The sequence below is a fragment of the Malurus melanocephalus genome, unplaced genomic scaffold (genome assembly GCF_030028575.1).
Source record: "Malurus melanocephalus ecotype Western Australia unplaced genomic scaffold, MMel_1.1 scaffold_101, whole genome shotgun sequence".
Lineage (NCBI taxonomy): Eukaryota > Metazoa > Chordata > Aves > Passeriformes > Maluridae > Malurus > Malurus melanocephalus.
In genome coordinates, this window is record NW_026623333.1 from 1,317,891 (window position 1) to 1,343,599 (window position 25,709).

The 25,709-nt window shown below is 39.4% G+C and overlaps 1 protein-coding gene across 1 annotated transcript in view; it reads left to right on the forward strand.

Moving 5' to 3' along the window:
- ESF1 (ESF1 nucleolar pre-rRNA processing protein homolog) overlaps window positions 1-16,346 on the forward strand; it is a 30,232-nt gene extending 13,886 nt beyond the window's left edge. The window contains exons 9-14 of the mRNA XM_057369014.1: window positions 1,206-1,367; window positions 7,967-8,088; window positions 9,244-9,334; window positions 14,069-14,136; window positions 14,670-14,816; window positions 14,968-16,346. Coding sequence (XP_057224997.1) covers window positions 1,206-1,367; window positions 7,967-8,088; window positions 9,244-9,334; window positions 14,069-14,136; window positions 14,670-14,816; window positions 14,968-15,267 — 890 coding nt within the window. The 3' untranslated portion in view covers window positions 15,268-16,346. The remainder of the gene's footprint in view (window positions 1-1,205; window positions 1,368-7,966; window positions 8,089-9,243; window positions 9,335-14,068; window positions 14,137-14,669; window positions 14,817-14,967) is intronic.
- The last annotated feature ends 9,363 nt before the right edge of the window (window positions 16,347-25,709 follow it).

Below are 25,709 nucleotides of genomic sequence, written 5' to 3' on the forward strand. Positions count from 1 at the left end.
CTTGTCTTCAAAACAGAGCTGCCTTTTGCTTTCTGGATGAGCAGATGCTTCTCTCTTAGATCTCAGCTTCTGACGAGGAAAGTGGAAAAGCAGCTGCAGCTGACTGTCCCCATGTGCTGTGTGAAAGATGAGCYGGTGGGGAATGAGCCCAGCCTGGCTGAGCAGAGAGCTTTGGCTGGAACTTAGGAAAGAAAAGAGGGTTTATGAACTTTGGAAGAAGGTGCAAGCAATTCAGGGGGACTACAAGGGTGTTGTGAGGTTATACAGGGAGAAAATTRAAAGGGTCACAGCCAAGCAAGAACTTAACCTGCTTACTGCCATAAARGATACAAATTGTTTCTATAAATACATTAGCAATTAGAGGAGAGCTAAGGGCAATCTCCATCCTYCACTGGATACACAGAGAGGCACGGTGACAAAAGATGAGGAAAAGACTGCAGTACTTAATGCCTCCTTTACCTCAGTCTTTAATAGTAAGACCAGTTCTCTGGGTACCTAAACTGGGAGACAGGAACAGGGTACAGAAGGAAATCCCCATAATCCAAAGGGAAAAGGTCTGTGTCCTGCTACACCTCTTGGAGACATACTATACTGTGGGGCCAGATGGGATCCACCCAAGGGTACTGACACAGCTGGCAGATAGGATATGCTCACTTATCCACTTTCCATCATTTTTCAGCAGTCCTGGATAATCAGGGAGGTCCCAGTTGACTGGAATTTAGCAAATGTAATGCCCCTCTCCAGAAGGAAGGAAGAAAGAATCCCTCTTTCTATCTTGCTTCATTTGTTCATTCAGCAAGTCACTGAAGATTAAGGAATTGAGTAATTATCTCTTTTACAGAATCTTGTCAAAAAGTAGCATTTTATTTTCAAAATGCTTTACACCACTGGTTTTTGGGATTTTGGTACTACTCTGCTGGAAGGGACTCTGAAACTAATAATTTTAAAATACGGTAAAGGATGCTGTGTCTGACCATTGATTTCCTTTGCTGGACATATTTTCTTTTGCCTATTCAGATACTCTTTTTATTTCATCTAAATAAGGGAATTCTTAAACTGGTAACTCTGTGGGGTAGTAATAGATGAAAATATTTTATATTATCTTTTAGAACTAATGTATATGTTTTGGGCGTATTTCCTAAAGATTAACTTCTCTTGCACTCTTTCTTTAGACTCCCTGCAATAACTTTGCTCTCTTCTCCTAGGTGATGATATAACTAATGAAATGGAAGATGGCAAACCGAGGAAAAGYCAAAAAGATGATGAAGAGCAAATTGCCAAGTACAGAGAACTTTTGCAAAGTATCCAAGAWAAAGAGAAAAAACAGGAAGAAAAGAATATAGGAATGGAGATTAAGTGGGTTCCAGGTAAGTTTTGGTTATTTTTCTTTCCTGCCTTGGAGGATATGTAGTATTGGTCTGCTGATAGAGATATAGTGTAAGGTGCTGGATTTATAGTAGGAGAAACAAACCTTTTTTTTCCCATAAATTGAAATCCAGATTGTTTACAGTGAGGGAAATGGAAGAAATAGCATTACTGAACTCAGTTTCTCAGCTGTAAGTTTCTCTTTATAGATTATTTTTTCTYCAGGAATTTTTGTACTTGCTTTTTAAATTATCACTTTATAGACTTCTTTTAAAGTAGAATTCATGTGTTTGCCATAGAGTCGTAAAACATACTTACACTTTTAAAAATGAAAACCAGTATGATTTGGAAACATAGTGTATAATTAGAGGAGAGTGGTTTGGAAATGTTGCTTGCATAATGCTGAAGATTTGGGGGAGCAGAAAAGGGAGAAGTGTGACCTTCCAGTGAAACTGCTCTAGGAGAAACCAAGGTACTAGGAAAGATTGTGGAATAGTGACATCCAGATGGCCATCTGAAAATTACTGAAAGGTCAGTTCACCTTACAGCATCCCAGCAGAACTCATCCTGAAATCCAAAAACCAATGTCTAKTTTTTTTTTCCTTTATGACAAAAAGCCACTTGGACTGAATGCCTTCCCTGAGGTGTAATGAGCCAGTCTAACAGCTCACTATATCCACAAAGGGGAAGATTTTCAGTGTGGCATCACCTTGATGCTGACCCAGAGCTCATTCTGACTGCCTGTACCAGCCCTGGCAATTGGTAGGTCTCTYTACATGCTTAATTTTGTTTGCTAAAATAACAACTACTCTGGAAGAGAAAAAATCTGGATATTTTCCACTGAGTTGGCATGTCAGGCAGATGTTTAGAAGGTGAAATGGTGCGGCTCAAAGCCTAGGGAAGTATGCCATTCCTTTCTTGGGAGCAGCAAGGTGCAGCAGGTGTAGGACTGCAGCCTGTGTCAGGACACTGCCCTGATCTTTTCCTGTAAATAGCATGACCAGACACATACCAGAATCCAGCCCCTTCACTGCTGATGGGTTAATCCCAGCTAGGAATGCATATCTAATTATATGATTTACACTAATATTAACCTGAGTTCACTCAGGTAATTTCTGCTGAATACAAGTTCTGCTTAATTTGAAATACTATATTATTCTGTATTATTAATGTCTGTAGTAGAGCACTGAAATGGATGAAACTGAAAGAAACAATTTTATTCCTGGTTCTTTATAAGATCTGTATTCAAAAGGATACATGGGCATTAAAAATAGTTGTGTACTTTYARTGGTGCTTCTATAATTMCARCARTTTCTGACATGARTTCTCCCCAAACCTTTTTGAAAAGKCATGTRTCATGCYRCTCACTGACACAGTGTCGTACTCCCTCTGTCCACAGCGTGTCAGTGCTTGCATTCATGATGTTGCTCAGTTCTATGCATTCAAGGCCAAGGAGTTTTCATACATAGGTAGCTTTGTAAGTTTTCTGCAAAGATTTGTTGCTGCCATCTTTCAGATTGAAGATGGAAACTGCAGGTGAATCAGTTGCTAGGAGTGTGTTTTGTATTTGTACATATTTGTATTTGTATGTATTTACACGTTGTTAAAAGTGACCATTTTTTGTGTTGATTTTGCAAAATGCATTTGGGGTTTTCTTATTTGTTATGCATTTCTGTTTTTCCTTTTTCAAAGAATTTTGCGAATTGTCGGAAAGAAGTCCTGTAAATTAAAAGTCTAAGCAGTTTAATGTGGTAACATAGTTAGCAAACCATTCATTTTAGGAGATGGAAAATTGTTTTAAGGGAGACCAAAGGAAATTCTTTAGCCTTGCTTGCCCTGGGAGAGCAAGAAGCTAAGAGGCTSTCCTTAACACTGTACTTGCATGGTACAAGTAAATTGCATTAACATTTTGTAGAAATGGAGTATTAACTGTAGTAGAGGTGGAATCCAGTTCCCTAATGCATGGGTTCCCTGTTTCTTTGCAATGAAACTTGACTTTAGAAAATTGGATTTGTTCCATCCTTGCATCTTGTCCAACTCCTTCCTTACTTCAACCTTTCGTAGGATTCCTAGGACTTTGGCTGTCTTCATCACTTTTGGGGGAGGGATGGTAAAAAAACTCAAACCAACCAAACAAAAAACCCTCTATCCTGATAAATTTGACTGACTGTCTAAATTTAGCTGGATGTCCATGCATGGGATAAGGTTTGATCATATAATTTTGGGTGCAATGTGCAATGAGCCTATTTTCAAGTTCAAACTGCACAATGAAGTTTACATGGGTAGTTTATAGTATTGGATGTAAATTTAGCAACTGTGATTTGCAGAATCTGTTAACATTTCCTCATTTCTTACCCTGAAAAAGTGAGATAGTTATTGAAGAGCAATGGTTCTGGAAATCATAGAAATGTTCATTTGCCTTTGCTAGGGACTGTTCACGAAGGTCAGCAATGCCACTTCTGGCTTTTGACCCATGCAATATGGTTTTGTCCAAAACACAAATCCTAAAAGTGAAGAAGGGTGCCTTAACTTTGCTTTTGAGTCAAAAATTCAGCCATTACGGATTTCAGGCAGCATTTGGACAGGAGGTCTTGCACACCTGAAAGGGATACTCTTTTATATATGTTTTGTTTTTTTATATGGTGGAACATGAGCAGCACATGCTATAAGCACAGTAGCTTATARCTCTGGCAATATATACACACTTGAGACTGCTTCTGTATGGGAGGGAGGAGTGTCAGTTATGTTATTTTTCCTTGAACAAATGTGCTTATTTAAATTTCAAAACAATTTAATTATGTTCAGTTGGAGCATTCTGGGCATTCAAAAATAGTTTTTTGTTGCAATCTCTGATGACTCCTTAATTTTTTTCAGAACTAGTTTATGTGTGTTGAAATATTTTTGTTATCGAGTTCTGCCTTAATGTGCTTGACTTATTGCAAAATCTTTTTCCTGCCCAAATGTTTAATACATGGAAGAATTACAACAGTTAAATCTAGGAAGTTTTTCAATTGAAAGGCAGAGATTTGAATTAATTTAAAATTTTGAGTTTTGGCACAATTATTTACACATGGTTATAGAAAGCATACTTTATAAATGATTCAGTTATTCTTGAATCATAGTAGTTTTAAATAAACCACAGTGCCAGCAAAAATAAATTAGATGTAGTTCCAAGTCTCTCTGGTCTGTTTCTTCTAGGCACAAAATCAGTGTTATATTTAAGCATCCATCTGTTTTCTTAATCATGTCTGATTGAAGCAACAATTACTATGACTCCTTATCCAGCTCCCAAAGCTCCCCCTAGARAGTGAAAAGAGAGAAGACTGCAACTGCATTTCTTGATGACCTTCAGCCAGGTTTTTGAGGGGTGTTTTTGGACTCAATTTCTTTTTTTCTTTGGGGAGAATGAGATGTAAATATTTASGTAGGCTTAAAGAAGCATTTCGAATTTTCATCAGAAGTAGAATAGAGGGCTATGGTGTCTGTAAAGTGCACAGTAAAGCCTGAGTGCACAATTAGAGATTATGCAGAGCATATAGAAATGCTGGTATGGAATATAAATCTCCATCTGGATCATTGTTGGGTGTGTCTGAGTGGAGCAGCCTCACCTTCTGCAGCATGTGCTGAGCTGTGTGCAGGCKCACCCCTGACAGCTGCTGTGTGTGGTGGGTTCTCACAGGCACTTTTACTGCCTTAGGAAAACTCGGTTGACTTAGCAAATTTTATCTCTGCGGGTGACAAATTCTACTGTGAGGCAAGTATTTCTAATTGCTGATCCTTTTAGCTACCTGCAACAAGGTTTTTCTGTTTTCTGGTAAGGCATTACAGGCAAGATGGACTTGTTTAGATTTCCTGAGGACTGAAATGTATCTTTTTAGCCTCTAATAACAGTGACAGTTGCAGGCTGTTAAACATCCACAAGTTTTCAAAGCTGTTCTGAAAAGCAAAAATTCTGGCCTGCCCACCTCCCTCTCTGTCCYACCAGTGTGAGCAGCAGTGTATTTAGGTTTGTTGCAGTATTTATCACAGGTTTAATCTTTTAGCTGGAGTACGATTTTGTTGCATGCTAATACAGATGACCCTTTKACTCTCTTTTCTTGCCCTCATTTGTGAGGATTAAATAAAACTATTGTGATTCATTTATTCTGAAATAAATTATATCAATAAGGATATAAGTTRGCTTTTTCTATGGCCAGCTATGATTTCTACCTAAAGTAGGCTATTCCATTCCCCTTCTGCAATCAAAATCCTTTTGACCACTTAAATACGCTCTTATTCTCGGGAAGTGGTYTGGACAGTAGTTTCTAAGCCATTCTAATCTGTGGAGAAACTCTAATGCCTTTCATGAGACTGCCAAATACCACAAGAAAGGGCTGGATTTTCCTCCAAGTCCTTCAGTGCCAGATGGATCAAATGATTCCATTTTCCAGGCAAATAAATCAGAAATATTGTAACTTCCTTTCAGATTTTGGGTCTCGCTTTTGCTGGAGATGTGACATATATTTTTTTAATTCTGTGTTTGCTATCTTCAAAGAGAATCTGCAAGATCGTTACCTGACCAGTAATTTTTTCCATAAAAGTACTACAAAACAGTATCCAAAGTTTTTGTGGTTCAGTTTCAAGGAAGCTGATAGCTCTGCTTTCATGAACTTTGAAGATAACTAAGTATTTGTTCATGTTGTATGAGAGTTTCTTAATGGCATGTTTTTAGTGAACCTATGCAAAATCCTTCCTTTATTGTAGCTCTGATTTGTTTGCTGGTTAAGTAACTGGTTTTTGTGGCTGTAGCAGTTCACCACTTACCRTTCATTTGGGCACCTTTCCAGATTAGTAGAAGAATCCTTTATCTTGCTTTTGCTCCACTCTTTTCCTCCTATGATTCTATGGTTTATTGTGATTTTAGATCTTGTCCACACTTCGTATTTCAGGCAAGTTGTAACCATCTCCCCAGCCTTGGGATTATTTTTGGAGTGTTAACAAGCTCAAAAACTGGGATTAATGTTTGCAGTTTTTCAGAGGAATGTTCTGCCTGCTCCTCTTTGGGGCTGGATTGAGCTGTCCATGAAAGCTGCCCATTTCTTCCATCATGATCACTGATTTCAGTTCCTCCATACTGAGGAGAGCTGGAAGGAATGATGAGGAACAGGGACCTAGCAACTGAGAAATCTGGAAGAAGGAATGGGATCTAGTCTAGGATATCTGGAGAGGCCTGAGTGTGATTTGTAAGCAATGAAACTGGAATGAGGCTTGGGAGAGTAAAATATGGTCAGGTCAGGGCTGAACTTGGGTGGCAGAAGGGAATGCTGAAGAGAGACCACTGGAAGTAGGATTGGAGAAGAGACAAGAAATACCAGATTTGGAGGGCGAAGCAGAAACCTGGTTCCTACAAACTCCCAAGCTATTTCAGTTGTTTCATAGGAGACAATGTTACCTATAGGGTACCTGACTGATTTTTTCAGAAGTTGGAAAGAGARTGTGTAGTGAATGAAGCAAGGAATTGCAGGTAGAAGAAATACTTCATTRCCCAGGCTATTACCTCCTACCAGGGAAATGGATTCTGTTTCTGCCACTGAATTGTGCCTGGGTGCATTAATCTCCTTAGGTCATGAAATTTCGTTTTTGCAAGTGCCCATCTCATGAAGAAGGGGCCAAAAGTATAAGCTGCATCTGAAATCAGTATTCATCCTCATAACATCRAAGTGGTGTGATGAATTTTGGAAAATATTCCTGTGCATATAGGACTTTTTACCAAAATTAGAAGATTGCTTTTAAATGAAGTGCTTATTCTGGATTTAAATATTCTTCATGTAAAATGGCAATGCTCCRGTCATTTAATGGATTTCTTTTTAAGGTGATGTTCTTACACCACTGACTACTGTAATGATGCATATTGTAGAAAACAGCATTCTGTTCTATTTACAAAAAGCTTAAATTAAAGGTTAGAACACTTGTCTGTATATGCAGCTCCAAGTGCTGGGCATTGAAAGAGTGAGGGTCTATGCTAAATTACAAAATTTAATGTAAACCTAATTAACATATCCAGATTTAACTGTCTGATCCTGCTAGGCCAGRATTATTTAGAGCCAGACATGTTGCACTTCAACAAAGTCTGCTTTTCTAGAATGAAAAGTACAGTGGTCAGCAGAGATCCTGCAGCATTGTCTGAGTATTGTCACAGAGGCAAAGTTTTAGCAACTTAACGAATTCAGAATGTCAACTAATGATAGTGTGTTCCATTAAACATAAGGACTCTGTGTATGTTGGTTTTATTGTGTTCCTCACTCTGCCATCTGTAGACTGCAGAATGTCTGGAGAAGAGATATCTCTGAGGAACAGCAGGAGTGGTGGGAATCAGATACCACATAGCAAGCTCTTCTTCTGACTCTTGAACAGTTTTTACTGAAGGAATGTTTTATTTGGAAAAACTCATCCTGTAAAGTGATCTTCTTTATAAGGATGGGTTTTTAAGCAATATTTATGTTGTTTTCACAGACTTGTTGAAGTAAACCTAGATTGTTCTTTTACAAAGGAGAAAACAGTTGATTAAAAAAAAATTCAGTCATCACATTTTTTAAAATTTACCATGGCTTTTTTTTTCTAGGCCTCAAAGAAACTGCTGAAGAAATGGTCAAAAACAAGTTGGAAGGAAAGGATAACCTGACTCCATGGCAAAAATATCTGGAGAAGAAGAAAGAAAAAAGAATTCTTAAGAAAAAGAGAAAGGTAATGTTTATATTGGCCATTTGAGGGGGAGTTGTTGTTTGTTTTCTTAATTCTTGTTACTGTTTGTTTCAGATAAATGAAATAAAAAGTTGCACAGCTGCCAGAGTTATTTTAAGGTTAGAATGTGCAGTTGTCACTCCTGTGGAAGTACTGAGAGTACTTCATCAAACCTACTTCATCAAACCTACAGGATATTGCTGATATTCAGGATATGCTTACACAAAAAATCTTTTATCTACTTGTGCTACTTTAAAGATAAATTAGTCATAATAAGAGTTGGCTTTAATTTGCATTTTTAATGCATTAGAATGGGTCTTTTTGCTCATGTGTGCATATCAGTTCAAAGTTGTTATGACAATAATAATTGTTGTTTTGGGAATGTTAGGGCTAAAATAATACAGACTTGTTTCCCAAAGCAATAATGGCAAAGAATTAATAGCTACAAAGAAATATTCAAATTTCAAATTGCAAGAGGGGGAAAAAAAAAGCATGTGGCATGCAGAATCTAGGTTCTCTAAACTCTTAAATTACTCTGAATATAATTCACATCAGAACTACATTTCTAAGAGCAAACACTACACCATGAGTTGCTCTGTGTATGTCAGTCAATTTTAAGTAGCACTTGATGAGTAACTTCTTTAATCTCCTGAGTGCTCCAAATGAGTAAGTAGCACTGTTAGGTAGCAGAGCAACTTTGTCTGGCATAATATTCTTGTCTAGTCTTATGAATGAAGTCAGGGAGCAAGGTGTATGACACAGAGCTACCAGTAAGGAAATTTGTTCTTTTAAATCCATACTCTCTTTCTGAGACCTGCACCACAACATGAAGTTCTTTACTCAGGTTTGTCCCCAAGCAGAGCTTTTGTGCAACATAAAGTAAGGACGTAGCAGTGCTGTGATCATGTAATTTGTTGGCACAGTTGTCTGGCCCATCATAGCTGGGGATATATCTAATAAAAAACTTCAAATGTGTGAAAGAGGGTTTAAATTGTTGATTTGTCTTTACTATCAATTTTTAGTATACTCTAGTTTTTATGATGTTCCACATACAGTATTTGAGTTTTCATCTTCATAGCTACTAACAGAACATTTAATTCCAGGGAAACTTAAGTAGTAATTGTATGTTGATTGAAATAATGTTCGTGCTTTGTTAAGGCTACTGCTGAGAGAGAAGAGAGTGAAGATGAACTTCCACCTGATGTTGATCTCAATGACCCATATTTTGCTGAAGAATTCGAGAAAACAGGTCAGTCAAGACAGGTGACTTCTGGAGTAAATGTGCCCTTTCATTAAATACTGAGCTTTCAAAACAAAATCAGGATGGAGGAAAGTCAGGGACAGAATGTTCAGAATTAAATGCAGTAGGTGYCATTTGTCTGAAATTGCTGTTCCTTTAAAATTACACCTACTGTGATATGTGCAATGGTAGGGAATATTCCCTTGGCTTTCACCAGAGACTGTTAGCTGTCCAGTTTCTGGGGATGGCTGTTAAAAACAAGCCACTCTCCTAAGTATTCCAGAGAAAAGAACTCCGTTGCTTTTGAAGTCTTTTTATTTTTATATAGGAAGATATATATATAGTTCCCTTTGAAGCTTGGGTCAATTATAACAACAGCAAATGTTTTTGCATCATGAACAAAGTTGTCTTTCAAAAGAAATCAGTCTGATACACATTTTTACTGGTGTACTCTAGGCTGCTTAGAAACCTGAATAGTGAAATGTAGTATTTCTAATAGTATTAGAAAATAACCTGCCCGGTTTAGATTTTTAGGATATCTTTTTTACAAGCTTTTTGTTCTGATGTTTAAATTAGCTTTTGCCATGGTAACAGCAAATTTATTTTGAGTGTGATTTTGCTGAGTAAAATCAATTTAAAAAGGGGTAGGTTTCTGACATTCCATACTTTTGAGAGCCAGATCCTAAGGGTGGCTCATACTACTCTAAGTTAAAAGAAGAAAAATGACATAAAAACAAGAAGCAAACAAGAAACAAAGCAGAAAAAACAAACAGAAAGAAGATAGCAAGAGGTTTACTAATATTGCCCATCTGGTTAGTTGGAGGTTTTTTGACCATAGCAGTGCACATCCAAGTTCCATTTTAAAATGGTACTTTACTTTTGATTTGATGCCTGCCAGCACGGGCTTCTCTCCTGATTGTTTAAAATCTATTTTAAAAAATAGATTAAAAAATAATTAAAACCCAAAATCTGGATGATTTTGTGCTTATATATGTGTCTAAATAGTCTGAAATACAGAACAATAGGGTGAGGCCTGTCCATGTTTTAGAAAAAAAGCACCACAATCCAAAGTGTCATGCTGTGCTGTTCTCTGCCATGCTTTCATGGTGGCTTGTGTATAGGTTGGAATAACTCATTGTAAAGATACCATTCCTTTCATTAAATTGTTTAATTTTTCTTTAACAGTAAGATTACCTAGGTACTCTCCAATGATGTATGATATTCTCTGTGGAATCTCTGAAAAAATGTTTTCTTCTGCCTTATGTGAGAAGTTCTTCATGTCATAGAGGGGTTCAGCAGAGAATGAGCTTATCTGCACATTCTTAAACTTTGTCCATAATAGGGAGAGTAGACTTCAATGTTTGTGGAGTCTTTGAGGATAGTAAAATACACATAAAGGTTAAGAAAGTGAAGCTTTTGTCTTCAAGATTACTGATAATTACTGTGATACAGGAGAAAACAGGAATGTGGTTAGCCCTGGAGAAGGTCTAAAAGGGAGAGTATGGTGGTTGGCTGCAAGCCAGTTTACATTTTCATGGTAATTACACAGCACAACTTTGGCTTTCACCAAGTTTACCCATAACAGCCTCTGTCTCACAGTTGGGGTTGCTTTCAAGCACAATTTATCCAGTGAGGGAAAATGGGTTACAATCATCTTTGAACTTGGCTGTAATTCTGCCARCTTTGTATTTAGGGTACAGGCAACTTAAATGACCATCATTTTTCTCAAGCCTTCCAAAATTCCCCTGAAAGATTTGAAATTTCTCCCTTAAACTGACTGTCAAATYATTTTAGATTATGCTGAAAAAGCATATGACAGAGTTTATTTTCAGACTCATGTGGACCAGTGCAGAAACTGAGGATGCAGTAGTGCTGGATTCATTTTGGCTGTAACATGCATGGGTCTTGTGTAGCTTGGTTTCTGTTAAGCTGAGGCARTTGAAGGGAAGCAAGAGTGCAAGGAGCTGTTAGTCCAAGGGTGTAAGAACTCTTAAGTGCTGTGAAAATTATGGCAAGTCTACTCAAGCGTATGTTCCTCAGGTATGTCTTTATTCTTGATAACTGTTTGTAAARCAGGCAGTGATTTTCACGCTGTGGATGCTTCACCATAGGAGAGGCAAGGTAGAACAAATTCTTTGTGCCTGCTGTGCCCAAAAGCTGTCTGTGTGGGATTCATGATATAGGACTTGCTATGCATGGAGTTTTCATATGGCTTTTTAATAATACCATGGGTTAAAATGTCAGATGCTGCAGCTATATGAGCCTTGATGTTGCATTCTAGAAGCTTGACTCTATTTTCATATTGTCAAGAAAAGAATAATTTGTCACTTCTATTTTACATTAATGCCCATATTGTTTCAAAAAGCCTTGTAAAACTTGAATTTGGCTTGGCCAGTTTCACTGTTTTTGCATCAGCTTCTGTGGGACSACAGAAAAGAGAGACAGAATGACTCTTGTAGCCTAAACTGTTGAAAAATTAATAGCTGAAGTAATTGCTTATTGACATGAGAGCAAGGTCCTGCTTTTGGAGATCACTGAACAGTTTCAGAGCACCTTAGATTATTAAATGTAGTTTCTGTTGAGCCTTTGAGGGAAAGGTCTTCACACATTATCATAATTCCTATTAGTTGCAAAGCATTAGATGCCCTCTCATGATCTAATTTATGATATGTGTAGGAAGGGATGGCTTTGCAAAGTTGGAAGGGAGCAGTATGAGTGCAAAGACATAAGAGCTTAACAACAAATCTGAGCATAGTTGTGGAACCTGTATTTGGAAGATAAAGTAGATTAAAAGATTCATTTACTCTGTGTCTTTACAAAGCTTTTGAGGCTGACTCAAGTTTCTGACTAAGGGAGATAAGAGGTCTTGTGAGAGGAATTTCTGATTTGGGGTCAGTTTCTGTGTCTGAATTCTCAAGTTATGATTAGCTTTTACTGTCAGCACTGGAAAGTTGTTGATGTGCAAATTGAATGCTGCAAACAAAATTTTTGAGCTGAGAAAGAGCTGAATGGCAGCTTCAGCAGGGATTACAGCAAAAACTAGAKGCTTTTTATAATGTGTGGTTGCAGTTACTGATTAGTTCTGTAACACTGAGGTATCTGCAGTTATAGGTAGGACAAATCTGATTGAAAGATGGCAGTGGGGATGAGGTGCTAGGAAGAATCTGAGGGTTTGGAATCAGTTTGGCATAAGTGTGCAAGGAGTGTGTGTGTGGTGGGGCTTCTGGAATGTGTGTGGGAAGTGGGACTGTGGCAGAAGTGTGTTAAAATACAGAAAATGATGCGTTTGTGAATTTTGAAACAGAACCATTTTCAGTATGATACAAACTTTTGGGTCCTAAGAGTATTTTAGGTCTTGAGCTGATTTTACTACCTGCATAGTGTCAAAGTAAGAAATAAAGGTTTCATTAATTTATTTATTTTCATTGAGAAGAGTTCAGTTTGATACCAACTCCTGGTTCTGCCCCAACTGCAGCCACAGAAAACTTAGAAGGCAGAAGGATCACTTCAGTGATTCCCCATATAGTGAAAAATTAGGGAATGGGATATGAGGGATTTTTCTTTGGGGGATGTTGGAAAGACAAAGAAATGTACTGATCTAACTTCTCATATAATTGTCTGCAGTTGTATCTCTCTGCCTTATTTTCTTTTCTGTGGTTTAGCCACATCTGTAAGATAGAAAAGATTCCATAGTTGTTGGAGTCTTACAGAAAACATTGATTTCTCCCTTCTTCACATTAACTTAAAATGTGTAGTTTAGATAATAATATTATTTCTGAGTGTGATTTTCCTGCACATTTTTTTTAATTACTTAATCAATAGTTTCGGTTTTGAGCTGATGACGTTGCACATCTGGATAGTTTATTTTTTGGTGGTGGTTGTTTGTTTCTTCTGGAAATCCATTTCCAGTTTGGAATCCATGTAGAAATAGTCAAGGGAATAGTCAAAGCAGAAAAAGATCTTCTTCAAGAAATATATCCTGTTCCAGAGTATCCTTAGTGATATAAGTTGACATGTGTCTGGCATGTCTGTATTTCTAGTCTGAGTACAAACCTGGTTTAACAAAACGAAGTCAAATATCTTCCTTAAGAGTACCCCCAGTGGACTGCTGTAAAATGCCTGGGAATGTAATTCCAAGCTCAAAGGTCAGAGTGTGTGGTTCAGGTCAGGAAACCTTCTGCTTTTCCTGCATCTTCTTGATCWAGAGCTACAGGCATTCCAAAGAGAGTAACTTGATTTTGTGGGATTTWTAAACAGGTCTGTTTTCATCAGAAGTGATGTTTGACTAATGTCTTATGCTGTCACTGTTTATTATGTCTTTCTAATCAGCACTGTGTTGATGCTGAGGGAGTGGGGGAGCTTCCTCAGAGCAATACTCAGTCTGAGCAGAGTCAATCATATTTTAATTCCTCCTATAAAACACCCAAGAGTGGTGTGATGTTATGTGTTTGCCTGCACCGTTGTGATACTTCTCTCTACTGCTCTATGAAAAATAGAGTAAAACTATGGTTTTGACTTGTTTATACCATTTGGATGCTGCTGCCTCCTTAAACTGAATGAGTATTTAGTGGATTTTTATTGCTTWAAGTCTACTTGGTTTTTCTTTGCAGCCTGGTTCCATATCTGACATCTAAATACTGACTGCAAGAAAATGAAATGTATTTAGAGGTTCTAGCTGTARGTAAATTAYGCCCTCATGCATAATCTTGTATAARTGTGTTCATGCCCTGTATTTGCACTTAGGTTTAAAGAAGAAGCCAGAATCAATGGAAAGTACCTCAGAAGATGAAGATGAAGTTGAAAAACAGAAGGTAAAATGATGTAAAATGTTGCATTGCATAAACTCTGCAAATATTTGGTATGTATTTGTGAGTGCAAAATTTCACAGGATGGCAATAGAATAAAACTATACAGTTTTAATAGTGAGAGCTTTCGAAAAAAAAAAAAAACTACCCAAAAAGAAGTTTGTGTGTTGGGCAATGCTGGAGTTTTAGCTTTTAATATCAGTATTGTATGAAAGATTTCAGTTCAAACCTTGTYCTGTATAGTATTAGTTATTTTTAAGTTGTGGTGTACAATTTTCAGATGAGACTATTACTGTGTTTGAAAATTGAATGTGGTATTTGCATTTATTTTATATCTAATAAGAAGGAAATCAACTTGTATTAATACTATACCTCAAAACATTAAAAGAATGTTGTTACGGGTGAAACAGTGCTCCCCTGATGCCCCTATTTCAACTAGTTTATATAAATGTAGACTCATACAGGCTTTATTAATGAGATGCTGGATTTTTTCATAGAAAACTTTCATTGTGTRCATGGATTTTCTTATTTTGTAACAGGCTGAAATGGCCCTACTGATGATGGATGATGAAGAAGAYGGCAGAAAACATTTTAATTATAAAAAGATTGTAGAACAACAGAATCTGAGCAAGAAGAAAAAGAAACTTCTTATGAAAAAGAAAGAATTACTAGAAGATGACTTCCAGGTAATTGTGTATTCCTTGATTTTCTGACTAAAGCAGTTCCAGGAATCTCATGGGCTGTGACTTCTGAAGCAGCTCATACTTTATTTGGCTTAAAAGCTTTGCTGTCATGGGAAAAGGTTACCTAAAATGAATGCTTCTTTTCTCCCTTCAGGTAAATGTTGCTGACACAAGATTCCAAGCCATGTTTACTTCTCCCCTGTTTAATTTGGATCCTTCAGATCCAAATTTCAAGAAGACAAAAGCAGTAGAAAAGATCCTGGAAGAGAAAGCTCGCCGAAGAGARGAAAAGGAGCAAGATCTTAAGGAGGCCAACAAGGGCCTGGAGAACAAGATGGCAAAGAAAGGAGAGGTTGCTAAGAAAGCCATAGATCCTGCCTTATCAATGCTAATAAAGTCTGTCAAAAATAAAACTGAAGAGTTTCAGGCGAGGAAAAAGCAGAAATTCAAATAACTGAACTTTGTTTTTATCCGGACTTTATTTCAGTCTCAGCTCTTTAAACTGGAGACATCTGTCAAAGTTACTGCAGCCTGCTCTGATTCCTATCCACCTAAAATGTTCTGAAAAATCACTTCACTGTGGTGGTAATGTTTGAAATATTTAGAGTAATAATCACTCTTCTGACACAACAAATACTGGTTTGTACTACYGTTGAAAAGCTACATCTTGCAAACACACATATAAGGAAATGGTGGTTCTGGGGTGGTTTGTGTCATGTCATCTCTTAAAAATAATAGAAGTGCTGAAGCTGACTACAAAAATCATAATTACAGATTTATTTATAAATAATAAAAACACTTCTGCAGAGGTTTATTGTTGAGAGTAAGTGGTCTTGAAGTTTTTAATTCCACAGAAGTCTGTTAAACACACCTGTCTTGATAAAGAAGTTAATAATGTAACTACAAATTGAAGAAATTTTGTACACAAGTTTTTTGTAGGTTTTTAAAAGATTGCATAAATGCTTTATTAATTTCTCCTTTAAATACTTGAAGGTAATAGGACTAAATTATGGAAATATTATCATTTAGAAGTGTTTCATTAACATACATTGGAAATAAATGGTTTAAATAGGCCCAGAGGAATTTTGGGCACTAGTTGTGGTTTTTTTTCATCCATGCCTAAATGAAATTATGTCAAAATTTAACTTTTTGCTCTTGTTATTACCTTTCCAGTAATATAGTTATACAAAGTCTTCCAGCTTTGCAAGTGATTAAAAAAAAAGAGGGGAAAGATAAAAAAGGCAGATCTAGATAACACAATTTTAGAAAGTGTGTTGTTTGGCCATGTTGGTATTGGTGGTGAAGCTATGAAAGGTCCAGGGAGAATACAGAAAGCAGAAAATGATCACTCTTCCCTGAAGTGTGGCTACTGATTTGTCTTAAGGTTTGATGTATGTTGGGGTGTTGGGATTTTTTAAAGGTTTGCAGTATGAGCTCAAATGGAAATAYGACATTGCATTTAAAAACCCAAACTTTAGAAACAAATACCTAAAAGGTAATTTTCTCTTTTAAAGACATATTTTTTCATTTTTAAGATGTAAACAAAGACTTCTATGAAAACAGAGATTAAAAATAATCAAAGCTAGTGTTTATATCAAGTGAGTGTATCTCAGTATGTGAAGGGGATTAGAGAGCTGGATTAGCACATGGGAGGCTGTTGAGTGGCCAAAATGGCCAAAGGTATTAAGAAACATAATATGCAAATACTGGTGGAGATGGATTTTACTAGAGTGCTTTGCAATGACATGCCTGTGGAATACTTGTAGACGTCAAATGTTTTAAATGTTAATTACTCTTCATAAACATTTGAACATCTTCAGATTCCCTTTGTTTTACTACTGGGTCCATAGACAGTCTCCCATAACTTTGTGTAGTAATTTGTATGGAAAACACATTTGTTGGGGAATGAAAGGCAACCACAAACTGCACTGTCTCTTGAATCCTCTAACCCTGCTGAGTTCTACCCAACACTTCTGTGTTATCAGTGCTTTTCTTTTTGGCTTGGTGCTTTTATAACTTCACTGGAAGTCAATGTGGAATTGGTAGATCTCTGCTCCTCTGGAGTGCCCAGATATGCTGGGTGACTCACTGGTACAAAACTCTCCAACAGAACTTCCCTACTCCTGCAATGCCTCTGCCCCTGACACTATGTTTGCTGGAGGAGTAATTTGCAAAATCTGATTATAGAACTAAAAACTCACTAATTGTGAGGACTTCTGAAATTAGATGGTATAAATTATGTTGTGTCATCACAGTACATGTGCTGGCTACTTTGTCCAGTTAGGAAGCCTGGCCTCTACTTGGAAGTCATAGCAAGACAAAATGTACAGAAAGATAAAGGCAGACTTCACAGTGATTTTAATTATTGGTTGAAATAATTCTTTTGTATTATGGTAATGTGTATTGGGTATCCTGTATATGCTCAATGTGTGATTATTTTATCTAATCAGATGATTTTGTTGCTGGTTTTGTTCTCAAGTTCTCCCCTCACCGAGTGCTGAGGGGGCATCTTGGTTGGGAAGAACTGGAGAACTTCAGGGTCTGTCCTAGCATGCATCTTAGATGGGAATTTTTTTGTTAATAAAATTATTAGCTCTAAATCATCTTTTTCCCTTAAAAAAGGAAGTTTTAATTGCTAATTAGTAATTATTAAAATCCCATCATCTAATCTCCATGACTCCAGATTAATATGAACAAAAACCTACGTGCTTTCTGTGTCTTCAGCAGAGGCATATCTTGAAAGCAGCCAGAATTCCCTGCAATCCATATCCCTTGGTGTAAACAAAACAAATTATGGTTTTGCCCATCTCTTGTAAACATGAAAATAGGATCTAGAAGTTCCAGCTCTGAACTTCAAAATATTATTTTACATTTCACTTTCACTAGGTGTCATGTAACCAGCAAAAGTGATGGCAATGAAGTAAAATAATACATTAAAACCCAGGACTGTTAAAAGTGAGACAGAACTAATTTTTCTAGCAACTTATGGAGGTCTGTTATAAAGTAATTTGTCTCCAAGTTGGCAGCCAGCAGAGTTCGTGTTGAATGTAAGCCAGGCCTTTAAAGCTCTAATACAAGTGGAAATCACAAGAGGGTTTGATTTATTTAAAAACTGAGAAAGATCAGACAACAAGAGATGAAGAGCCATGTATGTTTTCAATCATTCCTTCTGTGTAAAAATTAAATGTATTATTTCCAATTAATAGCAAGTTGGCTTTYTATTCTTTTCATATTTTGATAGTATCCAAAAATAACAGTAAGTTGTGCCATCACATACTTTTTTAGCAAACAAAGCAAACAACCAAAATACTGAGGGTTTTCTAAAGGCCTTAGAAACTTATGTTATATTTATCTATATTTAAAAGTACTAGAGTAATTTGTTTGCTCTGCATTTGTCTTAAATCATGTTAAATGCSTCAGTCCAGTTTTGCAGCTGTGATTAGAAAAACAATGCTGGTACTTCTGATGGCACAGTAACTTYCATTAATTCCTAGAATACTTTCAAGAACTGTAACATTCTTAATGTAGAAATGGACCTTTTCACGTAGAGGACTATGTTACTGCATTCCTATAAGAAGCTAGACAAAGTGGCAGAAAGGTCTATTTGGAAGTTTCCTGTCCTTAAAATTATAAATGAGAGTATTTTTGTCTGGATTCTGGATCCAGTCTAGATGAATGTCACCTAAGGTCATCATTATTTTCTATCCCTCTCATCACTAACAAATGAGTAATCCCTGCTCAGGACAGTTCCAGCTCTGTATTTCAGCTATGCAACACTTGAGTTTTAAACAATATTGCTTGTAGCCTCCAGTGAATCCAACATCAAACTTTGCTCATCTCCCATCCTCAGAGACACCCAATCCAACGGTTGATTGCCGCATTTTCATGGACAAATGCTCCTGGATTGCATCCCATGAGCTCCTTGACACTGCACAATATCCTTGGCAGTGCACTGAAATCCTGCCCAGTGCACTTAGACCGTTCTTGTTTTGTATTTTTGGGACAAGGAAGGAAGGAAAGGACAACTGATGCAGATGGGGTTTGGAGTTACTTTGGATGGAAGGATCAAAGATGGGCATTGTAAATGCAGACAGAAACGCTGCCCAGTGCATTCAGCAACGTGTGTGACTGAATGGCTGCTCAAAGGGACTGGCACTTTGTCCGTGGAGAATGTGAGTGAACAGAATGGTTACCAAAAGGACTATGAATAGCAAAGGGACTGGTTTAGGGTGGCTCTGATTGCTGCAGGTGATGAAGAGTTAAAATCAGTTCTGTGCAATGCAAAACCCTCAAGCAGAGGCTGCTTCCCTTCCTCATTGCTCTATCTGCTTTTCACCTTAGGTTAATGCCTGGGCATTCCAAGACGGAGTAGGTACATGAGCTGCCCCCAGGATGGATGCCTTGGGTTTTGCAGGATTTAGGAACAGGTTGGTCCTTTTCCTTAGATGAAGAAACGAGTGAGCAGCATCAGTGGGGAGAGAACCTCAGATGTGCAGTGATGAGCAGTGTCTCTGGTGTTGGCCAAGAGCTGAAAGGTGTCCTTGCAGTTAGATGGTGGAAAGAAGGTCCATAATTCCTGAACCAACCAGAAGTTAGATATTTTTTTTCACATAATTCTCATTTGGTGAATTTTGGAGCTCCCTATGAGGAAACTACAAGTGCCTAGGAACCAAAACCATGTCAGAGTGAAAATCAAGCATGTGAATACATGTGAAATCAGCTCTGGCATTTGTTGYAGTTAACTAAACAGATGCTTTTCTTTAAGGTCTAATCTGGCATGAAAATACCATGCTAAGGGAAGCAGTCCTCATTATTCTGTATTTTGGTGTCCAAGTGCTCAACTTTGCAAAATAACTGTTTTGTTAGCAGGGTATTAATTTTCATTTCTTTTAATGAAATAAAGGCCACAACCTTTATTCTCCACAGAAACTCATCTGTGTCACAGATGGATCATCACCTCAATCCAGAAGAGGAGACTGGGCACTTCAGTGAGCATCCCAAGTGTTAGCAGGGAACAATTCTGTGCTCTGTATGCCCTTTGTGGAGTAATAGAAATGCTGCACAGGGGGGTGGCCAGACAGCTACTTGCAACTCTCATAGCAAAATCAAAACTKGTATAGCAGACCACACTAAAAAGGAATTTAAATCTACCACTTATGTGCTTTTCTTAAGAGGCCCAAAATTTACCTTTGAAAAACACAAGCAAGTTACCTTGGTAAATAAAGATAGTTTTGTCACAGAATAGCYACCTTGTTTTTCTGTTAGTTACATTTTTTGGAAGACAGAAGGTACAAAATACAGAAAAAGGGTAACAGTAATGAATTTAGTTATGTATAAAGAGATGTAGTTTAAAAAGGCAAATTCTGTCCTTAGATAAACTTGCATTGATTTTTGTACTGACCTCAACTTCCCCAAAATGTGAATTTACTGATAGAACTCATGAGCTTTTCTGAGGGATGAGAATGAATATTTTTTTCCTCATTTTGTATCTTGAAGGTCAGAATTTCCTCAGTAAGAGTATGATCCTAATTATTCTTAAATTATAGTGAACTTAGGAATTCTCAAGTCTCTCTGTTGCAATAGGATCAGTACCACGGAATTTGAAGAGTAAGATGTTGTGAAGACTGCCCTGCTGAAATTGTACCATACCCTGAGTGCCATAAACCAGCTCTGGTTTGGACTAAATCATTAGGCATTAAAAGCTGCAGAAAGCAACCACGCAGGTCAAAATCTGTTACAATTATGAGGTGATTCAACCTGCAGGGATAGCCTCKTTCAGGAGTTACTTAGTCACCAACTTGACCTGTTTTGCCAAAATACGTTTTTTTAAATGGTCACATTTAAACATTCACCATGCTTTGTGGGCATGAAGAAAAATGTTCTGAGACTCTGAAAACCACTTTTGTGCGAGTCTTGGCTTCCTGATTTCCTGTAGCTGCCACTGGGAGATGACTGTTCTACCTACTGCAGTGGCCAGTATGTACCCAGTGTGCAATTAACTCACTTTTCAAGGAATAAAGACAAAACCTTGCAGGGATTTACTGCTTGTGGTTATTTTGGCAACAAGAGATGAATGCATATTTGAAGTTGCCTTTCTCAAAAGTCCCATGTCTTATGATTTGCCCCCCCTGAAATGCTGGCTGACAGATTGCAATCACACCAAGTTAGAACTTTCTGAGCTGCAATGGAATGAGCATTGGAAATAATCGTGTGTGGGTGTTGAGCAGCCGGGAGTATGTGGAATGCTAAAGAGACAGGTCCAGGATRCTAGAGTATTTTCCTCATCTGAAGTAGCTCATTATCTGGAAAAAACATTATTTTACTGGCTGGAAGTCAAAGAAGGGGCCTCTTCATATGGAGAGGAAACAACAAGCATGCCTGGAGAAGATTGCAGGCTTATTTATGCTACCTGCAAAGATCAGCCAGTCTTTCAGGGGGATTGATGATGTGGTGTTTGAGTGGATTGATTCCAGCCTTCAGTTGGTATTCTCCTCTTGCATGCAATCATTMAGATAACAGTTCCTGTTTGTATTTATTGGTGCATCCAGCTTCTTTTTCTATTCATTGTAGAAGTGAGTTGCCAAGTTCCTAAATGAAACTGGAATGGTTGATACAGGGATGTATTTTCCTCATGGCTACTTCCCAGATAAATACTTCATTAAAACATTAAAATTGTCTTGAATTGATTGTTTCAGGGTTTCAGGGATTGATTGTTTCCTCTTGCCTGGATTAGAAAGGGATAGAAAAGGGGTGCAAGTCTTTTCCTCTTCTACTGCCTTTTCCCAGCATCTCTATACTTAACAGGTGTCTGAAAGCACTGAAACCTTCCAAACCAAAGGTTCGGGTATTTCTTGCCTGGAACATATTTTGTAAAACCTCTTTGAAGTCTAAGGACTTCAATAGCCACTTTTATCCAGAATAAATTAAAGGAGCAGATAAATTCTTTATCATATTAGGAAGTAAAGCCAGTAGAGTGTGATTCAAAAGACAAAGCACAAGAAGAAATCTAAAATAATCAACAAGAAATAGAACAAAAAAAACCCCAAAGCTAGAATCTTTGTAAAATGAATAAAGAAAACTTTCACTTCAAACCTGGATGCTGAAGAATAATTTATAGAATGATATCACCTTTTTATTTGAGTAGCATCACAAATCTGCAAAAAAGTAAGCACCAGAAAATAGGAAAAAAGCCTAAGAAATATTTGGCCAGTTTGAAAACTGTCACTGGCAGCAAAGGACAAGTTAAGTAAAGGCATCACAAACCAAGTGAAAACAGACATTTGGATTTGAAATCCAGTTCTGGAAAATGGTATAGGACAAAACACTGACAAGGTTTCAGCTTCCCCCSTAAAGAAAGAAGGGCTCTATGATCAAGCTGTCTATCTATCAGTATGACAGCCCTACCTTCGTAATTTGAATCTACTGCCAACTTCCAGGAGATTTGACAGTTGAGTCAAGTCAAAATATGTGTAGCTGAGAGGCATGTGTTGTGCTGCCTCTTTCTTAGCCATAGATGGAACAGCGGGACTGAGAAAGGGAAAATGGGAGGCAGAAGGTGCATAGAACCTTACACAGGACAGAGAGGTGAATGCWCAAGGTCAAATCAAAGCTGCCTTGGTGGTGACCAGTTCATTGAAGAAAGACTGCAGCCAGAAGTTGCACAACACCCTCCTTCTCCCCCAAATCAATCCGTCTTAGCTCAAATGTACCTWCTGCCATCTGAGAAGCAAAAAAAAGTACTTTGAGGAATTTCCTCGGTTCACTTCGGTGCTGTCAAGAACAACAAGGGCTTTTAAAAAAAGCAAAAAGAAAATATGGCAACAAAGCTACTCACAACTGGGATTTGGACCTCAGGTTAAAATCTGTGAAAGGAGGCCAAAGATTTTCTGAGGGTTTGTGGACTGCATGTTATTTCCTTGTAGTTTTRTCCAACAGAATAGGAAGCACCTGGKACTGTGGAAGACAAAAGCTGCTCTCCAAAAGCCACGTAGTTTTGTGTGCCAAAAACTTGCGTTGAAAAGGACTTGCATTTGTTCCTGACATATTTTGCATTGTTAAAAAAATTTAAGGCTRGTCTTTGAAAAAAGAAATCAATAATACAAAAGTGGAAGCACATTTTTATYGGGAAAAAAGCCACAGAAAGGATTTCTGTGACTATTAGGCAATCCAGGAAGGAGCCTTCTGAATTCCTAGGGGAGATCCTATGTAGGAAGATTAGGATGTGGTGGAGATGGAATTAAATCTGAGGGTGAAAAAGTTAGTTTCCAGATGTTCCTATCCACAGCAGGGGGGGTTGGACTAGGTGTTTTTTACTACGCCATCCAACCGAAACCATTCTATGGTTTATGATTTTTTTGTTTGGTTCTTGCTAGTTCAGTGCAAGTTCCTATTAATGTTTAATAAAAGATATAACCTATGTTCACCACCCACCTGAAAGCAAATGATGCTTCTCTTGATGATGGCAAGAAGAGTAAGCGATCTGTTAGTAGTTATTATTTGCTACAAAATATATTTTGGCTAGTGAATGAAATTGGTGTTATAGGAAGTGTTGTAGTAAGTGCTGCAGAAGCATAAATTGTCAAAATTCCCTTACAAATCTTCAGTTAGCCGAGTGTCGGCGGGGATCGCAGGGCCCCGAGGGGGCTGAGGGCCCTGAGGCGGCCGCGCGCGGGCTCTCCGGGTGACGTCACGTCCCGTTACCGATGACGTCACGCGCCCGGAGGCGGGAGGAGGCGGTGCTCGGGAGCTCCTCAGTCTGCCGAGGTCGGGCCCCGCTGCAAAACCGGGAGCGGTGTGAAAACAAACTGCCCTGAGCTGCTGGGGCTGWGACACGGACATCCGAGCGTGGGGCTCTGTCCGCCCCCCGCGCTCCGATCGCTCCACGGCCGCTCCCTGCGGGGCTCTGGGCTCCTCAGCGTCACCCCTGCGGGCGGGAGGGAGCTGCGAGCGCCTCAGCGGCCTCGGCGGGACCCCCGTGAGTGTTTGTGGTTCTCGGTGCGCCTGGTTAGGATTCAAAGTTGCTTTTGCAGTGTAGTCAGGGGCTTTGAGCACCTTCCATGACATCTGGTTGCTCAGAGCCCTATCCAGCCTGGCCTTGAACACTTCCAGGGATGGGGCATTCCACAACATCTCTGGGCAGTCTGTGCCAGTTGCCTCACTGCCGTCACAGCAAGGAACGTCCTCCTAATATCTCATCTGAACCTACACTCTGTCAATTTAAAGCCATTCCCCCTTGTCCTCTTATTCCAGGCCTTTGAAGATAGTTCCTTTCCATGTTTCTTGCGGGCTCCCTTCAGGTACTGGAAGCTCACAATCAGGTCACCCCTGAGCMTTCTCTTTTCCAAGCTGAACAATCCAAATTCTCTCAGCCTTTTCTCAAGGAGAGCTGYTCCATCCATCAGATCATCTTGGTGGCCTCCTCTGGACTCACTCCCACAGCTCCATGTCCTGCCTGTGCTGGGAAGCAGATCTGGAAGCAGCACTGCAGGTGGGATCACAGCTGAGCCGGGCAGAGGAGCAGAGTCCCTTCCTTCATCTGCTGCCCACAGTACTTGGGATGCAGCCCAGAACAGGGTTTGTTTCTGGGCTGCCAATGCACACTGCCACATCATGTCCAGCCTCTCATCCACCAGCACCCCCAAGTCCTTAAATCATTTTGGTTTCATGTTCTTCAGGAGTCACCCTACTGTGTATCCCTGCACAGTTTCTGTAGCTGTACAGATGTAGAACAGGGAGCTGTGTAACAAGGAGGCTCAAGATCAGGAGTAATGAAAGTATGACAGCCAGGAAGGAMAACTGAGAAATAGTAGGAGAAGCTTGAATGTGAAAGGATGGGTCCAAATTGATCTTGCAAAGTGGAAGTAGCGGTTTCTTGAATGGAATGTAAATGGACATGAAGAATAATTTGAGATGGAAGTGGTTTGACAAAACTGACTTGATGTGGACAAAGTGTTATGGAATTGTTGAGGTAAGCCAACTATATGTTCTCTAGTAAAAATAAATATATATTGAGACCCAAGTATATGCAAGGGCGTAATTAGGATACTCATCTCCTATTTAGTGTTTAAGTGGYATCTCTATTTTCATTTTCAAATGTGATGGCAGAGTGAGACAGAGCAGCRGGCCRAGWCAGCCRCACGCTCAGACCCTCTGGCCYGSCTGGCCCTGCCATTCCCAGCTCTCGGGCTGCCAGGCAACAGCCCTGTGACATCACTGTGCAGGGGAACCACGAGCGATGCCACCACCTTGCCCTGGCACAGAGCCGSGGGCACCGCTCGGCTCAGCTCAGCCGAGAGCGCAGCTCCTSGGGCAGCTCGGCCATGCTCCGCCCGGGGCTCTCGCTGCTCCTGGGGCTCTGCGTGGCCTCGCTGCTCCCCAGCGCCCTCAGAGCTCAGGGCTGTCCCACCAGGAACAGGCTCTGGCTGGAGGTGCCCGCCCGGCGCCCGCTGCAGCCCCACACCGGCACGGSCAGCGCCAGCCTGTGGCCCCTGGGGCTGCGCTGCTGCACCTTCTTAGCCCTGTCCCTGCTGCTCGCCGCGCTTTGCCTGGCGTGCAGCCTCCGCAGGAAAGCCGAGAGGCAGCGGAGAGAGGTGAGGGATGGGGCTGGGCAGGGGACGTGAGCGACTGGGTGAGGACTGACAGCCCCTGTGCGGAGCAAAGCCTGGGCAGGCACCGAGAGTCCTCTGCCTCTTCCCCGTGGCCGAGCCCAGAGGCAGAGGTAGAGCTCAGCCCCTTCCTCCCAGGCTGAGCCACAAGAACGAGACAGAACCTTGGCTGACATCTTCTCCACACGAGCTGCGGCCGGGGCAGCCCAGCCAGGCCCCAGCTCCCCCAGGAGTGCCCGAGGGAGCTCAGAGCCCTGTGTTCCCTGTGCCCCTTTCACCGTGCTCCCTGCCC